Source organism: Chiloscyllium plagiosum, unplaced genomic scaffold (assembly GCF_037043375.1).
Source record: "Chiloscyllium plagiosum isolate Xiang-an unplaced genomic scaffold, Cpla_swu_hap1 HiC_scaffold_10, whole genome shotgun sequence".
Classification (NCBI taxonomy): domain Eukaryota; kingdom Metazoa; phylum Chordata; class Chondrichthyes; order Orectolobiformes; family Hemiscylliidae; genus Chiloscyllium; species Chiloscyllium plagiosum.
Window position 1 is genome coordinate 14,073,553 of NW_028270148.1, and position 21,637 is coordinate 14,095,189.

Here is a 21,637-nt window from a genome sequence, read left to right on the forward strand (position 1 = left end):
GCAGGAGGTGGTGCTTGTATGGAATGAGCTGCCAGAGGAAGTGGTGGAGGCTGAAACAATTAGAACATCTGGATGGCAATATGAATAAGTAGGGTTGACAGGGATTTGAGCCAAGTGCTGTCAAATGTGAATAGATTAAATTAGGATATCTGATCGGCGTAGGTGAGTTTTTGTGCCGTACACTCCTGATGCTATTACTATTAGATTAGATTCCCTACAGAATGGAAACAGGCCCTTCGGCCCAACATGTCCACACCAACCCTTTGAAGAGTAACCTTCGCAGACCATTCCCCCACCCTCTATTTACCCCTAACTAATGCACCTGACACTCTGGGCAATTTTTAGCATGGCCAATTCACCTGACCCACGTATCTTTGGATTGTGGGAGGAAACCGGAGCACCCGGAGGAAACCCACGCAGACAAGGAGAAAGTGCAAACTCCACACAGACAGTCGCCCGAGGTGGAAATTGAACCCGGGTCCCTGGCTCTGTGAGGCAGCAGTGCTAGCCACTGTGCTGCCCTGAACATCTAGACAACTGAATGGCTTAACTTTTATCTAATTCAGTGCATATCAACTTTATTTAAAACCACTGTTTCGGTAACCATGTTTAATTTTTGAAATTCACATTTTTGCTCTGTGCTAACAGGATGAACGTACTGATGGAAAGTGATGTTTTGTAATCTATGCCTACCTGCTAAGCACTTAGTCATAAAATATTGATTCCAATTTAACCACATAAAGAAATGTCACAGTAATTTGAGTTGTGCAGACCTTCCAGACCCAAAACTTTCCCCAAAGTAACTTCTGCACAGTTCTCTGAAGTTGCTATAATGAAACTCTGGAGATAAGTCTGTATCTTTTATTATTGTAACCATCTTTTCTTAACATAATTGATAGTGCCCCTTGGATTTTATTTTCGACACACTCTTGCAAAGTCTGTGTACTTTGAAGCAATATTTGAAAATCCAAGTCACAGGGTGTATGTGAGGTTAATTGCAATTAGGGAAAAGAGTATTGCCACATTCTTCATTAATGGCTTCTTACATCATTAATGAAGCATATAATTTGTTTGCTATTAAATATACATGTGCACCTAAGGTTAACACTGCACAAAGAATTGCTATTGCATTTCTGATTAACATTGGGTTAGAGACATTGTTTTACCAGATTACATTGCTATAATGTAAGTTGTCATTTTGGTATCATAATTAATTTCTCTTGACGGTAGATAACGCTGTTCGTTAAACTTGATTCCCCTCTTAACATCACTTGTCTCTACTATTCTCCATTTATGCTGTGTCTCGCTACCTGTAGCTGCTGTTTTTTTTTTTTTTGTCCCCCAAATCCTAAGACTGACTGACTTGAGTGTTTCAGGAATATTGAATCATAGAATCCTGACAATGTGGACAAAGGACATTGAGCCCATTGACTCCATACCAACCCTCCAAAGATCAGACCCAGACCAGTGTCCCTACTGTATCCCTGTAACCCTGCATTTCCTGTAAATAATCAACATAGCATGTACATTATGGGCAATTTAGCATGGCCGATCCACCTAACCTGCACATTTTTGGACTGTCGGTGGAACCTCGAGCATCTTCAAAAACCCTTCACTCAACACCCATCTTCATAGTAGCGTGAATTGCATGACCTTTGTATTCAGGTCGAAATAGTGATCAGTTATACTAGAAACTCTTTCTCAGCTCAGAAGTAAATGGACAATTTTGTGCACAACTGCTTACAACCTGACATTCTTAACTTTTTTTTTCTCTCTGGGACCTTAGACTGTCAGTCTGGCCTCTCTCAAGATGTAGACTGTGGCTATTATCTCCATGTGTGAACACTTTGCACCACTTCCCTAGCACTTTGGATGATCTTTAATCGGTGGCAATTAAACTAACCAGGCTTGCTTCAGAATAGGTCATTTGACCTTAAAAGGCACCATTCCAAAAATGTAACCATCTTTTAAACTTCATTACAACAATGCAAAAGAAAAGTCCATTGATATATTTTGGGGATTTTTGAAGGAATTAATTGAGGAAAATCATTTTTTTAAACCAATGATCACCATCGGTGTATTTCTTTTCTGCTAGATCCTGAGATTTTTTCTTTGCTCAATAAAGGAATGGAAATATTTAACAAAAATTGAGAAAGTCATTCTTCTATATCTTGTGTTGAAAATAATTCCTTATGTGCTCCATGAAATCTCACAGAAGTGTTTATATTCCAAGGATTGGGTTAAACTGAACTGAACTATCTAGGCAAACCTGAGGCTCATTTTGAAGCCTCGTCTGAAGGGCAGTTAAAAATATGCAAGACCATCAAAACTGACTGCATTTGGATCTTAATTTGGGTTGAAATTCTGAACTGCATTTGAGGTCAGAGTTTCACTATTTGATTCAAGTATAGTACCAAAGTTATGAAGTTTTTTTCAAAGCAAATTACATTGATTTTAATTTTATCTTTTTTTTAATTCTAGGTGAATCAACGCAATGTTCCTGGGATTGACAGTGCATACCTGGCAATGGACACAGAGGAGGGAGTAGAAGTTGTGTGGAATGAAGTCCAGTTCTCAGAAAGAAAAAATTTTAAACTGCAAGAGGTGAAGATAACACTCAAATATTTAAATATGAAAAGCTAATGATTGTTCCTGCATTTGTTAACTTTAATACACTCAGTCCTCATTATCCATTGATATGCTATTCATGGATCCACACACTCATGAGGTTGGCCACAGATTGCATTTCTGTCTCTTTCCCATTATCTCATACGTTCTACCTTGGTCAACCAATTTTGCGGTTCTTCATGGTGTATAGGAGTGATATCTGCATTTATTGTCTGGTTTATTGTTAACCATGTGAAGTCAGTGTCCTATCCCTTGTGGATGATGAGGACTGGGTGTTGGTTTTTCTTTTGAAGTTAAGTATCATTGTAAGAATTGCAAGATCATTGCAAGAATTTTTAAATCATTAAAAAAATTTAGGTCTCAAGCTTTAAATGATTTTACATGGAATGTCCAAGCAGTTTCTAACGACTAGACTTTTCCTTTCCGCGCTCCTTTCAATTTTGGAAAAGTGGTAAAGGCATAAATCAAACTTGTTACCATTCTGATGAGTGTACTTTTGTTTCTTAGGATAAGGTAAAGGCTGTCTTTGACAATCTCATCCAGCTGGAGCACCTGAACATTGTGAAATTTCACAAGTATTGGGCAGATGTGAAAGAAAATAAAGCAAGGGTAAGCTGTCTTGATGCTGATTGATGTTTTTGTTACTCGACCTGACAATTATTTTTCCAGTATCTAATATGAAATTTTAAAATTGTTACATAGACTTTTTTTATACTTGTGACTGATCAATCTTTGGCTGAATTTTTTTCAGTCCTTAGTGTGCAGATATTTCATGATTAAGAAATGTTTAACAGTTCCAAACATGCTACCTTATGGTTAATATTGAAAAAAAATATTTAAGAATATAATAGAAGCAAAGTAGTCAAAGTCCATTGAATACAAAGGAAAATTAAGCCACCTTAATTTGCGTCCATTGCAGTAAAGAATGTTTTTTTTTATTGTATCAGAGTCCTAGAGATGTACAGCGTGGAAACAGACCCTTTGGTCCAACCCGTCCATGCCAACCAGATATCCCAAACCAATCTAGTCCCACCTGCCAGCACCCGGCCCATATCCCTCCAAACCCTTCCTATTCATATACCCATCCAAATGCCTCATTAAAATGTTGCAATTGTACCAGCCTCCACCACATCCTCTGGCAGCTCATTCCATACCTGTACCACCCTCTGTGTGAAAAAGTTGCCCCTGAGGTCTCTTTTATATCTTTCCCCTCTCACCCTAAACCTATGCCCTCTAGTTCTGGACTCCCTGACCCCAGGGAAAAGACTTTGCCTATTTACCCTATCCATGCCCCTCATAATTTTGTAAACCTCTACAAGGTCACCCTTTAGCCTCTGACTCTCCAGGGAAAACATCCCCAGCCTGTTCAGCCTCTCCCTGTAGCTCAAATCCCAGAGATTTGGGAGACAAAAGCTAAATGATGGGAATTAAGTTTTGTATTGAAAGCACATTTGCTAAAAATATTTGGAGTTGCTGAAGGGATTATTAATGTATATTTATGTTCCTGCAGGTTATATTTATAACGGAATACATGTCATCAGGAAGCTTAAAACAGTTTTTGAAGAAAACTAAGAAAAACCACAAAACTATGAATGAAAAGGTTGGTTGCAGATTAGTTTACAAACATTTGGGGTGGCTTGGCTGTATTTTTGCTACTTTTGCAGGGCATATTTATGAGCTGCTGCTGAAAGATTCTGTGGTTCTTTAGGTCATCTGGACAGCACATGGAGTTAATGTCTGAGGTGCTCTTATTTGAAGTATACATCTGTTCAAATACTCGTGCACACATGCTTAATTATTGCAAATGCGTCTAAGTGCAACTTACTATGAGGTGGAACATATGTGGCAGAGGATAACAAAGAGAGAAATAAGGAAGGAGAGGATCAAATATGAAGGTAGGCTAGCCAGTAATATTAGAAGTGATAGTAAAAGTTTCTTTCAATACATAAACGACAGGCAAAAGTAGACATTGGATCACTTCAAACTGATGCTGGAAGGCTAGTGATGGGAGATAAGGAAATAGTTGGAGAACTTAATAATTACTTTGCGTCAATCTTCACAGTGGAAGACATGAGTAATATCCCAACAATTAAAGGGAGTCAGGGGCTGAGTTGAGTATGGTTGCCATTACAAAAGAGTGTGTGCTAGAAAAGCTAAAAAGTCTAAAAATTGACAAATCTCCTGGCCCTGATGGGCTACATCCTAGAGTTCTGAGGGAGGTGGCTGAGGAAATAGTGGAGGCGTTGGTTGAGCTCTTTCAAAAGTCACTGGAGTCAGGGAAAGTCCCGGATGATTGGAAGATCACTGTTGTAACCCCATTGTTCAAGAAAGGATCAAGACAAAAGATGGAAAATTATAGGCCAATTAGCCTAACCTCAGTTGTTGGTAAAATTCTAGAATCCATCGTTAAGGATGAGATTTCTAAATTCTTGGAAGAGCAGGGTCGGATTAGAACAAGCTGAAAATGTGTTGCTGGAAATTCCTAAAGAAGGGCTCATGCCCGAAACGTCGATTCTCCTGCTCCTTGAATGCTGCCTGACCTGCTGCACTTTTCCAGCAACACATTTTCAGCTCTGATCTCCAGCATCTGCAGTCCTCTCTTACTCCTCAGATTAGAACAAGTCAACATGGATTTAGTAAGGGGAGCCCGTGCCTGACAAACCTGTTAGAATTCTTTTGAAGAGGTGACAAGTAGGTTAGACCAGGGAAACCCAGTGGATGTAGTCTATCTGGACTTCCAAAAGGCCTTTGAAAAGGTGCCACACGAGAGGCTGCTGAGTAAGGTGAGGGCCCATGGTGTTCGAGGTAAGCTACTGGCATGGATTGAGAATTGGCTGTCTGACAGAAGGCCGAGAGTTGGGATAAGAGGTTCTTTTTCGGAATGGCAGCCGGTGACAAGCGGTGTCCCACAGGGTTCAGTGTTGGGGCCACAGCTGTTCACGTTATATATTAATGATCTGGATGAAGGGACTGGGGGCATTCCAGCGAAGTTTGCCGATGATACGAAGATAGGTGGGCAGGCTGGTAGTACTGAGGAAGTGGGGAGGCTGCAGAAGGATCTAGACAGTTTGGGACAGTGGTCCAGGAAATGGCTGATGAAGTTCAATGTGAGCAAAGAATACAAGCATGGACTACTTTCTAAACGGTGAGAAAATTCATAAAGCCAAAGTACAAAGGGATCTGGGAGTGCTAGTCGAGGATTCTCTAAAGGTAAACATGCAGGTTGAATCCGTGATTAAGAAAGCGAATGCAATGTTGTCATTTATCTCAAGAGGGTTGGAATATAAAAGCAGCGATGTGCTACTGAGACTTTATAAAGCTCTGGTTAGGCCCCATTTGGAGTACTATGTCTAGTTTTGGGCCCCATACCTCAGGAGGGATATACTGGCACTGGAGCATGTCCAGCGGAGATTCACACGGATGATCCCTGGAATGATAGGTCTAACATACGAGGAACGGCTAAGGATCCTGGGATTGTATTCATTGGAGTTTAGAAGGTTCAGGGGAGATCTAATAGTAACTTACAAGATAATACATGGCTTGGAAAGGGTGGACGCTAAGAAATTGTTTCCGTTAGGTGGGGAGACTAGGGCCCGTGGGCACAGCCTTAAAATTAGAGGGGGTCAATTCAGAACAGAAATGCGGAGACGTTTCTTCAGCCAGAGAGTGGTAGGCCTGTGGAATTCATTGCCGCGGAGTGCAGTGGAGGCCGGGACGCTAATTGTCTTCAAGACAGAAATTGATAAATTCTTGATGTCACAAGGAATTAAGGGCTACGGGGCGAATGCTGGTAAGTGGAGTTGAAATGCCCATCAGCCATGATTAATTGGCAGAGTGGACTCGATGGGCCGAATGACCGTACTTCCACTCCTATGTCTTATGGTCTTATGGCACAGTGGTTCAGTGATTAGCATTGCTGTCTCTCAGTGCCAGGGACCCGGGTTCAATTACAACCTCTGGTGACTGTCTGTGTGGAGTTTGCACACTCTCCTCGTGTCTGCGTGGGTTTCCTCCCACAGTCCAAAGATATGCAGATCAGGTGAATTGGCCATGCTAAATTGCCCATAATGTTCAGGGATGTGTAGGTTAGGTGCATTAGTCAGGGGTAAATGTGGGATGGTGGCGTGGGGGAGTGAGTCTGGGTCGGTTGCTCTTTGAAGGGTCGGTGTGGACTTGTTGGGCCAAAGGGTCTGTTTCCATGCTGTAGGGATTCTAATTCGAAGAAATATACACTTCTCCACCTTCTACTCCATTCATGTGCTGGTGTTCATTTGGATACACTTTGAATGTACTATTAGTATTTTGGTCAGGCCATTTTTGGGCAACTTTTGCCTTTCCGAAGTGGACACACCAGGAAATAAAATATAGGAATGGAGAAGGAAAGCATTTGAGATAATTTTGATGTATTGGATATGTGAATTTCCAGCATACCATGGCTGAAGTTGAAAATCTATTTTATGTGGATATATCATTGACTTGACAGGGGACCTGTCTCACTGAAATAGAGGCGGTCACAACTTCAGTGGTTTTGGATGAAAGTAAGTGCAACAGGGTATCAAGCTAGTTTTGAGATTAGAGCTCTGTTTGGTAGGGCTGTAGTAGAGGAGGGCGACTTGTACCCAAAACCTATTAGCAAAAGAACTGGAAGTGATATCACCCACCACAACAAACCAAGGCACATAAGTAAAAGCGGGACAGTATACCAACGCTTCAACGGAGGCTTACAGATGATGATACCTAGCGTGGTGATGAAACGTCTGAGAACAAACCTTTCAGCTCAGTGATCAAACTTGCAACTTGAACCACAACCTGAGCTACAAATCTTCACAAAAATCGCAATTACCCTGTCTTTTCTGCATTGTGAAGTTAGCTTTTAGCGTCATAGCTGTCCAGTATGAAACAGACCCTTCAGTCCAAATAGTCCACGCTGAACAAGTTCCCAAAACAAACCATATATTTGGCCCATATCCCTCCCAAATTGAAATGTCTTTTAAATGTTGGAATTGTACCCGCATCCACCACTTCCTCTAGCATTCCACATAAGAACTACTGTGTTTTTTAAAAAAAGTTAGCCCCCAAAACCTTTAAGTTTTTTCCTGTCATCTTAAAAAATGTCCTCTAGTTTTGAACACTCACCCTTGGGAAAAGATCCTTGCTATGCACCTTATCTATGTCCCTCCTGATTTTATAAACCTCGACAAGGTCACCTCTCATCCTCCTATGCTCAAGAAAGAAGTCCCAGCCTATCCAACTGTTCTCTATACCTCAGGCTTCCATTTCTGGTAAATCCTTTCGAAACCTGCTCAAATTTAATATTCTTCCTATATCAGGGCAACCAGAATTGTATATTGAACTCAAGAAGCCTCACCAAAGTACTCAATATGATGTCCCAACTCCTATCCTCAGATGTTTGAGCAGTAAAGGCAAGCATGGTAAACACCACCTTAACCACCCTGTCTACATGTCATGCAAATTTCAAAGAACTATGTACTTAAACTCCTAGGTTTCTCTGTTCTACAACATTATCCAGGGCCCTGCCATTAATTGTACAAATCCTGCCCTTGTTTGTTTTATCAAAATGCAATACCTCTCATTTTTCCACATTAAACTCCAACTGCTACTCCTCAGCCCATTGACCCAGTTGATCAATATCTCTTTGTAATCTTAGATAACCTTCTTCTCTATCCACTATACCACTGATTGTGGTCTCAACCACAAACTTAATAGCCATCCCCCCCTAAGTTCTCATCCAAATATATAAAGGACAAACTAAAGTGGACTCAGTACCAACCCCTGTGGAACACCACTGGCAACAGTCCACCAATCCAAATGAGCTTCCTAATAATAAAAGGAACAATCGAGGTAACTGAATTATTCAAGGATATTAATCGTATTTGTATTAGTAGTGATTCTGCTGAAGCCAAGTGAAATAAAAGTAGTAAGTGCTGGCAAAACTCAACAGGTCTATCAGTATCTGTGAAGAAATAAACTAGGTTAAGATGGAATGTAATTAAATTCTTCTTTAGAAAAACCGCATTGAAGATGCGGTGAGGATAAGCTTGTAATCAGGTGTAAGACAGCCTTCAGTCGCTGTGGTTGTGTTTGCCGAGCTGGAAGTTTTTGTTGCAAACGTTTCGTCCCCTGGCTAGGCGACATCATCAGTGCTTGGGAGCCTCCTGCGAAGCGCTTCTTTGATGTTTCTTCCGGTGTGAATAGTGGTCTGTCCCTGCCGCTTCCGGTTGTCAGTTTCAGCTGTCCGCTGTAGTGGTTGGTATATTGGGTCCAGGTCGATGTGTTTGTTGATGGAGTTTGTGGATGAATGCCATGCTTCTAGGAATTCCCTGGCTGTTCTCTGTCTGGCTTTCCCTATGATAGTAGTGTTGTCCCAGTCGAATTCATGTTGCTTGTTGTCTGCGTGTGTGGCTATTAAGGATAGCTGGTCGTGTCGTTTCGTGGCTAGTTGATGTTCATGTATGCAGATTGTTAGCTGTCTTCCTGTTTGTCCTATATAGTGTTTTGTGCAGTCCTTGCATGGTATTTTGTACACTACATTAGTTTTGCTCATGTTGGGTATCGGGTCCTTCGTTCTGGTGAGTTGTTGTCTGAGCGTGGCTGTTGGTTTGTGTGCCGTTATGAGTCCTAGGGGTCGCAGTAGTCTGGCTGTCAGTTCCGAGATGCTCCTGATGTATGGTAGTGTGGCTAGTCCTTTTGGTTGTGGTATGTCCTCGTTCCGTGGTCTTTCTCTTAGGCATCTGTTGATGAAGTTGCGCGGGTATCCGTTTTTGGCGAATACCTTGTATAGGTGTTCTTCTTCTTTTTGCAGTTCTGGTGTACTGCAGTGTGTTGTGGCCCTTTTGAATAGTGTCCTGATGCAGCTTCGTTTGTGTGTGTTGGGGTGGTTGCTTTCATAGTTTAGGACTTGGTCTGTGTGTGTGGCTTTCCTGTATACCCTTGTAGTGAATTCTCCGTTCGGTGTTCTCTGTACCATCATGTCTAGGAATGGGAATTGGCTATCCTTTTCTTCTTCTCTCGTGAATCGGATTCCTGTGAGTGTGGCGTTGATGATCCGGTGTGTTTTTTCTATTTCCGTGTTTTTAATGATTACAAACGTGTCTGACCCAGAGTTTGGGTTGAATTTGTGGTAGGACTGTTTGTTCTAACCTTTGCATAACTGCCTCTGCTATGAGTCCCGAGATTGGTGATCCCATGGGTGTTCCGTTGATTTGTTCGTATATCTGGTTGTTGAATGTGAAGTGTGTTGTGAGGCACAAGTCCAGTAGTTTAAGTATGCCGTCTTTGTTGATAGGTTCAGCGTCCTGTTTTCTGTTCTGTATGTCCAGTAGGTTGGCTATTGTTCTGTATGTCCAATAGCCAACCTACTGGGCATACAGAACAGAAAACAGGACACCGGAGGAAACATCAAAGAAGCGCTTCGCAGGAGACTCCCAAGCACTGATGATGTCGCCTAGCCAGGGGACGAAACGTTTGCAACAAAAACTTCCAGCTCGGCGAACAGAACCACAGCGACTGAAGGCTGTCTTACACCTGATTACAAGCTTATCCTCACCGCATCTTCAATGCGGTTTTTCTAAAGAAGAATTTAATTACATTCCATCTTAACCTGTTCTGTATGTCCAGTAGGCTGGCTATTGTTCTAGAACATAGAACATAGAACAATACAGCCCAGAACAGGCCCTTCGGCCCACGATGTTGTGCCGAACTTCTAACCTAGATTAAGTACCCATCCATGTACCTATCCAAATGCCGCTTAAAGGTCGCCAATGATTCCGACTCTACCACTCCCACGGGCAGCGCATTCCATGCCCCCACCACTCTCTGGGTAAAGATCCCACCCCTGACATCTCCCCTATACCTTCCACCCTTCACCTTAAATTTATGTCCCCTTGTAACACTCTGTTGTACCCGGGGAAAAAGTTTCTGACTGTCTACTCTATCTATTCCTCTGATCATCTTATAAACCTCTATCAAGTCACCCCTCATCCTTCGCCGTTCCAACGAAAAAAGGCCGAGAACTCTCAACCTATCCTCGTACGACTTCCTCTCCATTCCAGGCAACATCCTGGTAAATCTTCTCTGCACCCTCTCCAAAGCTTCCACATCTTTCCTAAGGTGAGGCGACCAGAACTGCACACAGTACTCCAACTGTGGCCTAACCAAAGTCCTGTACAGCTGCAACATCATTTCACGACTCTTGAATTCAATCCCTCTGCTAATGAACGATAATACTCCATAGGCCTTCTTACAAACTCTATCCACCTGAGTGGCAACCTTCAAAGATCTATGTACATAGACCCCAAGATCCCTCTGTTCCTCCACCTGACTAAGAACCCTACCATTAACCCTGTATTCCGCATTCTTATTTGTTCTTCCAAAATGGACAACCTCACACTTGGCAGGGTTGAACTCCATCTGCCACTCCTCAGCCCAGCTCTGCATCATATCTAAGTCCCTCTGCAGCCGACAACAGCCCTCCTCACTGTCCACAACTCCACCTATCTTCGTATCATCTGCAAATTTACTGACCCACCCTTCGACTCCCTCATCTAAGTCATTAATAAAAATTACAAACAGCAGAGGACCCAGAACTGATCCCTGCGGAACTCCACTTGTAACTGGGCTCCAGGCTGAATATTTACCATCTACCACCACTCTCTGCCTTCGACCGGTTAGCCAGTTTTCTATCCAATTGGCCAAATTTCCCTCTATCCCATGCCTCCTGACTTTCCGCATAAGCCTACCATGGGGAACCTTATCAAATGCCTTACTAAAATCCATGTACACTACATCCACTGCTCTTCCCTCATCCACATGCTTGGTCACCTCCTCGAAGAATTCAATAAGACTTGTAAGGCAAGACCTACCCTTCATAAATCCATGCTGGCTGTCCCTAATCAAGCAGTGTCTTTCCAGATACTCATAAATCCTATCCCTCAGTACCCTTTCCATTTCTTTGCCTACCACAGAAGTAAGACTAACAGGCCTGTAATTCCCGGGGTTATCCCTATTCCCTTTTTTGAACAGGGGCACAACATTCGCTACTCTCCAGTCCCCTGGTACCACCCCCGTTGCCAGTGAAGACGAGAAGATCATTGCCAACGGTACTGCAATTTCCTCTCTTGCTTCCCACATAATCCTAGGATATATCCCGTCAGGCCCGGGGGACTTGTCTATCCTCAAGTTGTTCAAAATGTCCAACACATCTTCCTTCCTAACAGGTATCTCTTCTAGCTTACCAGTCCATTTCACACTCTCCTCTTCTACAATACGGTCCCTCTCGTTCGTAAATACTGAAGAGAAGTACTTGTTCAAGACCTCTCCTATCTCTTCCGACTCAATACACAGTCTCCCCACTACTGTCCTTGATCGGACCTACCCTCGTTCTCGTCATTCTCAGGTTTCTCACATACGCATAAAATGCCTTGGGGTTATCCTTGATCCTATCCGCCAACGATTTTTCGTGCCCTCTCTTAGCTCTCCTAATCCCTTTCTTCAGGTCCCTTCTGGCTATCCTGTGTCCCTCCACTGCTCTGTCTGAATCCTGTTTCCTCAACCTTTTGTAAGCCTCCTTCTTCCTCTTTACCAGACATTCAACCTCTCTCGTCAACCAAGGCTCCTTCACACGACCATTTCTTTCCTGCCTGTTAGGTACATACATATCATGGACACGTCGTATCTGCTCTTTGAAAAAGTTCCACATTTCCACCACATCCTTCCCTGACAGCCTATGCTCCCAATGTATGCTCCTCAAATCCTGCCTTACAGCATCGTAATTTCCCTTCCCCCAATTATAAAATCTACCTTGTTGTGCGCACCTATCTCTCTCCATAACCAAGGTGAAAGTCACAGAATTGTGGTCACCATCACCAAAATGTTCACCCACTAACAAGCCCACCACTTGTCCCGGTTCATTACCGAGTACCAAATCCAATATGGCCTCCCCTCTGGTTGGACAATCTACATACTGCGTTAGAAAAGCTTCCTGGACACACTGCACAAACACCGCCCCATCCAATCTACTTGATCTAAAGAGCTTCCAATCAATATTTGGGAAGTTGAAGTCGCCCATGACTACGACCCTGTGGCTTCTGCACCTTTCCAAAATCTGTTTCCCAATCTGTTTCTCCACATCTCTGCTGCTATTGGGGGGCCTATAGTAAACACCCAACAAGGTGACTGCACCTTTCCTATTTCTGACTTCAGCCCATACTACCTCCAGAGGCAGATCCCCCTCAAACTTCCTTTCTGCAGCCGTTATACCATTTCTAATTAGCAATGCCACCCCCCCTCCTTTTTTCCCACCCTCCCTAATCTTACTGAAACACCTGTAACCAGGAACCTCCAACAGCCATTCCTGTCCCACATCTATCCACGTTTCCGTGATGGCCACAACATCGTAGTCCCAGGTACCGATCCACGCCTTAAGTTCACCCACCTTATTTCTGATACTCCTTGCGTTGAAGTATACGCACTTGAGCCCATCTCTGTGTCCGCAAGTAGTCCCTGTCAGTGCTACCTTCTCCACAGCCTCCCTACAGTCTTGGGCATCCTGACAAACAGCTAACCTACTGGACATACAGAACAGAAAACAGGACGCTGAACCTATCAACAAAGACGGCATACTTAAACTACTGGACTTGTGCCTCACAACACACTTCACATTCAACAACCAGATATACGAACAAATCAACGGAACACCCATGGGATCACCAATCTCGGGACTCACAGCAGAGGCAGTTATGCAAAGGTTAGAACAAACAGTCCTACCACAAATTCAACCCAAACTCGGTCAGATATGTCGATGACACGTTTGTAATCATTAAAAACACGGAAATAGAAAAAACACACCGGACCATCAACACCACACTCACAGGAATCCGATTCAGGAGAGAAGAAGAAAAGGATAGCCAACTCCCATTCCTACACGTGATGGTACAGAGAACACCGAGCGGAGAATTCACTACAAGGGTATACAGGAAAGCCACACACACAGACCAAGTCCTAAACTATGAAAGTAACCACCCCAACACATACAAACGAAGCTGCATCAGGACACTATTCAAAAGGCCACAACACACTGCAGTACACCAGAACTGCAAAAAGAAGAGGAACACCTATACAAGGTATTCGCCAAAAACGGATACCCGCGCAACTTCATCAACAGATGCCTAAGAGAAAGACCACGGAACGAGGACATACCACAACCAAAAGGACTAGCCACACTACCATACATCAGGAGCATCTCGGAACTGACAGCCAGACTACTGCGACCCCTAGGACTCCTAACGGCACACAAACCAACAGCCACGCTCCGACAACAACTCACCAGAACGAAGGACCCGATACCCAACATGAGCAAAACTAATGTAGTGTACAAAATACCATGCAAGGACTGCACAAAACACTATATAGGACAAACAGGAAGACAGCTAACAATCCGCATAAATGAACATCAACTAGCCACGAACGACATGACCAGCTATCCTTAGTAGCCACACACGCAGACAACAAGCAACATGAATTCGACTGGGACAACACTACTATCATAGGGCAAGCCAGACAGAACAGCCAGGGAATTCCTAGAGGCATGGCATTCATCCACAAACTCCATCAACAAACACATCGACCTGGACCCAATATACCAACCACTACAGTGGACAGCTGAAACTGACAACCGGAAGCGGCAGGGACAGACCACTATAAACACCGGAGGAAACATCAAAGAAGCGCTTCGCAGGAGGCTCCCAAGCACTGATGATGTCGCCTAGCCAGGGGACGAAACGTTTGCAACAAAAACTTCCAGCTCGGCGAACAGAACCACAGCATTGAGCACCCGAGCTACAAATCTTCGCACAAACTTTGAGCCTTCAGTCACGTGAGTTATAGGAATGTGAATACCAACTAAGATACCACACCCCAATAATGGAAAGGAGAAAACCACAGTTCTTGCTGGTTGAGTGACCAAATCCCTCAAAAAGCATTGTTAATTAAATCATCATTGTGGTGCATGAGTGTGAACCGCCTGCACCTGGAACTAACTTTCCAGAGTTTAGCTGAGTTAAAATGAATTATTAATTCCGTGATATAGGAGTGCATTGACTGTAAATATAAATCATTCTTTAAACTGGATAAGTATATTCACATGTGGAATATAATATGAAAAATATTTCTTTATTTCTATTTAGGCTTGGAAGAGATGGTGCACACAAATTTTGTCTGCCTTAAGGTAAGTATCCAGGGAACTGAAATGGATCTGTTCTGGTGTTGCTTTCATTCTTTCTTCAGCCGGTCTTGCAATTTCTGAAGGCATTGTTACGTGTATGTGTGTGCACGTGTGTGTGTGTGTGTGTGGAGTTTGCACATTCTCCCCATGTCTGCATGGGGTTCCTCCCACAATTCAAATATGTGCAGGTTAGGTGGATTGGCCATGCTAAATTGCCCATAGAGTCCAGGGATGTGGAGGTTTGTTGGATTTGCCATCCAAACTGCAGAGTTGCAAGGATAGAGTTAGGGGAGGTGGGTCTGGGTGGGATGCTTTTTGGAGGGGTGAGGACTTGATGGACTGAATGTCCTGCTTCTGCACTGTCGAGATTCTATGATTCTACAATTCCATCTTACCACCCCATGTTTGCTTTTGCGCAAATACTGAAGTGGACCAGCTAATGATTATGCAATTGCAAGAATAGGTCAGAGGATGGGAATTCTGTGGTGAGTGACTCTCAAGCCTCTCCTCCATTTACAAAGCACAAGTTGAAGTGTGATGGAATGCTATCCACTTGACTGAATGAGAGCAACTCCCAACAATAATCAAGAAGCCCAATGCCTTCCAAGACAAAGCTGCCCAGGGCACTTGACCAGCACCCATCCACCTCTTAGACTTTCACTCCCTCCGTACACACACATAATGGTAGTCATGTGCACTATATGGAAGTACCTTCCCGACATTGCCTCAGCAGCACCTTCCAAGTCCAGCATCTTCCCAACCTGCACCATCAACCACTGAAGAAGGTCAAATACAGCAGACACATGGAAATATTGCTACTTGTCAGTTCCCCTTCAAGGTATACAACATCCTTACTTGAAACAATATTGCTATTCCTTATCTGTTGCTGAACCTGAACTACCAAACAGCACAGTGGATGTATTTGTACCACACAAACTGTGATGGTTTAAGAAGGTTGTACCGTGGAATATCTTCAAGGGGAATTGGGGTTGGACACGAAATGTTCTCCTTATCAGTGACACTCTAATCCGGTAAAATAGCTTTAAAAATGAAAGATTTGTCTATGTTCAAATGCTACTGAAAAAGACATGATTGCATTATTATAATAACCTTTTGAAATGAATTTCAGATTTTTAAACATTATTCATGACAGTCTGAAGTTCTGTATTTTAAGGTTAACTAGGTTAATTTAGCTAGTTTAACCATCTAAAATTATCAATTGTCATACTAAAATTAGTTAATTTAAAGGTCATCTCTAATGAAGATGCAGAACCTTTTTAGCAATTGGAGTTGAAGACTGTGTCTACTCAGACTTGACTAATATAAAGCAGAGTCAAGATTAGAGTGGTGCTGGAAAAGCACAGCAGCATCCAAGGAGGAGGAAAATCAATGTTTCGGGCAAAAGCCCTTCATCAGGAATGAGGCAGGGAGCCACTTGGGTGGAGAGATAATTGGGAGGGAGGTGGGGCTGCAGGGAAGGTAGTTAAGAGTGCAGTAGGTGGATGGAGGTGGGGATGAAGGTGGTAAGTTGGAGAGGAGGGGGGAGCAGATAGCTGGAAGGAAGATGGGCAGGTCATGAGGATTGTGCTGAGCTGGCAGGTTGGAACTGGAGTAAGGTGGGTGGGAGAGGAAATGAGGAAACTTGTGAAGTCCACATTGATGCCCTGGGGTTGAAGTGTTCCGAGGCGGAAGATGAGGCATTCTTCCTCCAGGCATCAGGTAGTGAGAGAGTGGCGGTGGAGGAGGCCCAGGACCTGCATGTCCTTGATAGTGGGAGAGGGAGTTGAAATATTTGGCCACGGGGCGGCGGGGTTGATTGGTACGGGTGTCCCGGAGATGTTCCCTAAAGCGCTCTGCGAGAAGGCGTCCAGTTTCCCAATGTAAAGGTGACCACCTTGGGAGCATTGGATACAATAAATGACACTTGAGCAAGTGCAGGTGAAACTTTGGATGTGAAAGGCTCCTTTGGGTCCTTGGAGGAGTTGAGGGGGAGGTGTGGGTGCAGGTTTTGCAATTCCTGTGGTAGCAGGGGAAGGTGCCATTGTATCCGTTGCTCCCGATGCCATCTCCTTTACACTGGGGAGACTGGACACCTTCTCACAGCGCCTTAGGGAACATCTCTGGGACGCCCTCACCAATCAACCCCACCACCCCTTGGCTGTACATTTCAACACCCCCTACCACAAGTCCTGAGCCACCTTCACTGTCACTCCCTCACCACCCAGTGCCTGGAGGAAGAATGCCTTATCTTCTGCCATGGAATACTTCAACCCCAAGGCATCAATGTGGACTTCACCACTTTACTCATTCCTTCCCCGCCCCGCCCCAACCTTACCCCAGTTCCAACCTTCCCCCAGTTCCAACCTTCCAGCTCAGCACCATCCTTATGACCTGTCCCACCTGCCAATCTTCCTTCCCAGCTATCCGCTCCACCCTCCACTCTGACCTGTCACCCCCCCCACCTCCATCCACTTCTTGCACTCTTAGCTACCTTCTCCCAGCCCCACCCCCTGCCCATTTATCCCTTCACCCGGAGGCTCCCTGCCTCATTCCTGATGAAGGGCTTTTGCCCGGAACGCCAATTTTCCTGCTCCTCGGATACTGCTTGACCTGCTGTGCTTTTCCAGCACCACTCTAATCTTGACTCTGATCTCCAGCATCTACGGTCCTCACTTTTGCCTAATATAAAGGAGAGTTTTGCTGGCATTAACTTATGTATCATGATGATCATAACTGAATTAGTGCAGTAGGTCCAGAAGCATCAAAGGATCAGGAGAATCGACATTTCAGGCATAAGCCCTTCTTCAGAAATGAGGGTGTGCCAAGCAGGCTTAGATAAAAGGTAGGGAGGAGGGACTTGGGAGTGGGTCTTTGGGAATGTGATAGGTGGAAGGAGTTTAAGGTGAGGGTAATAGGCCGGAGAGGGGTTGGGGGAGGAGAGGTTGGGAAGAAGATTGCAGATCAAGAAGGCGGTGCTGAGTCGGAAGGTTGGGACTGAAAAAAGGTGGGGGGAGGGGAAATGAGGAAGGTGGAGAAATCTGCATTCATCCCTTGTGGTTGGAGGGTTCCTAAGTGGAACATGGCAACACGACGCCTGGAGGAAGAGCGCCTCATCTTCTGCTTAGGAACCCTCCAACCACAAGGGATGAATGCAGATTTCTCCACCTTCCTCATTTTCCACCCCCCCCCCCTCCACCTTTTCTCAGTCCCAACCCTCCGACTCAGCACCGCCTTCTTGACCTGCAATCTTCTTCCCGACCTCTCTGCCCCCAACCCCTCTCCGGCCTATTACCCTCATCTTGACCTCCTTCCACCTATCGCATTCCCAACGCTCCACTCCCAAGTCCCTCCTCCCTACCTTTTATCTTAGCCTGCTTGGTACAACCTCCTTATTTCTGAAGAAGGGCTTATGCCCAAAACGTCGATTCTCCTACTCCTTGGATGCTGCCTGACCTGCTGCGCTTTTTCAGCAACACATTTTTCAGCTCTGATCTCCAGCATCTGCAGTCCTCACTTTCTCATAACTGAATTAGTGGAAAACAATTAACTGTTTAAATGATATTGCGAAACTGGACAGCTTAATGCTCCCTAAAAACTAGTCCCATATGGAACTCATCCATGAAGAGTAAAAAGAAATTTAGCGAATTGAAAACCTAAGCTTCGTAGATCCAGAGGTTGCAGAGGACCAGATGGTGGCTAATGTGTTTCTTGTCCTTTTGAAAATGCTAATAGAAACGAAGAGTCTTTTCTGTGACATGCAATCTGGTTATGTGGGGGTAATTAGTTCCTTTTATAAAGAAATCTGTCCCAAAATATTGATTGTCATTTTACTTTAGTATAGAGAACACATGCAATAGTTATATTAACGATTAAATAGTTAAATTAAACTAGTGGAAATGCACAAGTTCTGAAGGAATATTAATCAAATACTTCATTGGTGTTCTTGACATGTTTTGCCCATCTAAATAAAGCTTCAAAAAATTTATCCATTTTTTTTTCCATTTATATATGCTATGTATTCATAGATCAAAACAAGAATGGAAGCAATGCCTAATCTCTACTTAATTTATTCAAATAATTTATCTTTCTGTCGAACAGTGAGCCATTTGCTGTCAGCATTCTGCTTCATTATATATTTCCCCCTTTCATGATTTCCCTTCTGTCCAAGTAGAATGAGCTTAAGATTCCAGAAGGTATCTTTTTAATGACCTTGGATGATATTTTCAAGCTGTCTGTCATTTTTTTTGATATCTGCTTTGACTTTGTGATTTGTGCTACAGTACAATGTAATCAGCCCAATAGATAATTCTTTGAAATGCTTCCAGAAACAATTTCAGAGCATTAATTTAATCTAAACAATGTGCAATTTTGAATCATGTAACATTTTTGATTGTCCAGCACACTTAAGTTGGAAAGATCATCCATCTGTTAGGACAAAAATTGTTTGCCTTCTCCAAAAGTAATTGGGGTCTGCAAAATCCATTTCTAATTGTTCACTTTGAATATTTTGTTTGATTTAGTTTCTTTCCAATGTACCTATTCAGAATTAGGTTTTTTTTTGTATCTGATAGGTGCAATGTAATTTGGGGTTCTTTGGTAACACCATTGTACTGAATATTAGCACAATATAGAAATGCAAGTTGTTTTGTTCAGTTCCTGATGCGTATGGAGTGAATTGCTGTCTGGAGACCGCTTGTGGTACCTCCAAGAAGGTGTGAAAATTAACCAGTTGTAGTTGGGTAGTCCTCAACTTTTCCTTAAGAAGCAATTGTGAGTATTGGTTGGAGCCTGGAAGTGGCCAGCTGCTTGGTTGGTGAACTTGTTAAACCACCTGATGGCAGAGCAGCATCAAATTTGTGAAAATTGAAATATTCTGAAACATATTTAAATGGTTTAGAAATTATGAATACTGTACATCTTTCCCCCATTGAACTAAATGTATATTTTTTGTCTTTAATTGTACAAATGTTATTCTGTTGAGTAAAACTTTAATTTAGTAAAATGCTATACATGTCTAAAGAAACTGCCAGTTTGCTCAGTTTACTGAATACTGTTTTATTTATCAGCTACCTCCACTCTTGTGATCCTCCAATAATCCATGGAAACCTGACTTGTGACACCATATTCATCCAGCATAATGGTCTCATAAAAATTGGATCTGGTAAGTATAAGAAAACCATTTATTGATATGTGTTGAACATGTATAGCAAAATAAAAGTTTATTTAAAAACCTGAAATTGATTTGGCCCATCAGGCTATTTTTTAAACTCAAATTTACAGGTCACTATATTGAAGTTAACGGATTAACAACATTATAATGAAAAATTATCAAAGCAATTTTTCACAAGTGCACTTAACAGTTGTCGCAATTGTGCAACAACAGCATGAGTGTGTCATAGACACACTAACAGCACTTAGCCCCTTCATATTTTGAGCATACGTTGATGGATGGATGGACAGTTCAATGGCTGCTTTTGCTGTTTCTACCTTCAGTGTTGTATACTTGAAATTTACACAGGTGCATTCAATATTTGAGAAGATCGTCAGAGGCCGTTTTGTGTGAGCCAAATCAATGTCAGCAGACAATTTTATGAAGAGAGGACATTATGAAGTGTTCACTCCTGCTTCAACTTGGTCATGACACTTTGTGCTGTTGTCTTTACTCAATTAACCTAGCACAAACCTGGAGTTGAACTGAACATCTTTGTTGTCCATGTGGGGCTGTATGTATTACAGCTGCTCAGAGAAGATGCTAATTTGGATCTACTTGCAAGTCTGCATTTTAAGGATCTGCATTTCTTTCTTGAGCTTTATTTTGGTTACTTAAAACTTGATGTGAGAGGTTTTCTTTTTCCCCTCCTGCCTGTACTGAATGTCTATTCAAATATCTGTTTCTTAACTTCTCCACAGCAGTTGTTTTAAATGGAGATCGCAAGTCGTCTGAAATGCATTTTTTTTGCATAATTTAAGTCACTTTGCATATTGGTGGTAAGCCATGTGCTTAGAGCAGAAGAGAAGGAAAAAATGAATTAGCTATGATGGAGAGTGGGCATTTGCAGCAAAAGTCATGATATGACTAATTTTAGGTTAATGTCAAAGTGACCTTTTGTGAGGATAATTACTGATTCTTTGCTATATTTTATATGTACAGTTCAATCAGGACATCATTATAATGGGAGTGAGTGAAAATGGTGCATTGCATTTTATGCATGGCTCAATTATGCATTTGTGCATGTTCCTTCAGATTGCCCAAGACCTTGAGGGAAAATCATAATATTGTCCATTTTAAACATCAAAGTTAGTAATGCAAACAGTTCACTTTTCATGGCCCAGCTTATGTTTTAAACATTGCTCAAAGTTTTCTACATGGTAACTGCAGTGTGTACTTTTCAACTGTCTGGCTTGTTGACTGAAGTGCATTGCCATGTGCCTCTTTACCTAATACATGGTTTTGCAAACTTTGTTTTTCATTGGGAATTTCACTTTCTTGTGCAGAATTATAGCCTAAATCTTAACCATTTAAATATTTAAGAAAGGTCAGATGGCACCTTGTTGCATAGGCATCTCTTGTTTTTCCTCCAATAAATTTCATTTGTTCAGGTTCAAAAATAAAATCAAATGCTTAAACAAGTGTGTGCCATTTTTTGAACAGAAAACAACGGATTGACCATCTCTAGGATCTGATACTGTTACAGTCAGCATGTATTAGATAGGTGTAGCTTTTGCATAGCCCCCTGCATTAGCAAGTACTTTTGCTCTTAAGATCAT

At 42.8% G+C, this 21,637-nt stretch overlaps 1 protein-coding gene across 2 annotated transcripts in view; it reads left to right on the top strand.

The window, feature by feature from the left end:
• The window catches only part of nrbp1 (nuclear receptor binding protein 1), a 110,648-nt gene that overhangs the window by 22,588 nt on the left and 66,423 nt on the right, over positions 1-21,637 (top strand). For both annotated transcript variants that reach the window (XM_043695360.2, XM_043695361.2), the window contains exons 2-6: positions 2,482-2,604; positions 3,136-3,237; positions 4,139-4,228; positions 14,832-14,872; positions 19,936-20,030. In XM_043695360.2, the coding sequence (XP_043551295.1) occupies positions 2,482-2,604; positions 3,136-3,237; positions 4,139-4,228; positions 14,832-14,872; positions 19,936-20,030 (451 nt within the window). The remainder of the gene's footprint in view (positions 1-2,481; positions 2,605-3,135; positions 3,238-4,138; positions 4,229-14,831; positions 14,873-19,935; positions 20,031-21,637) is intronic.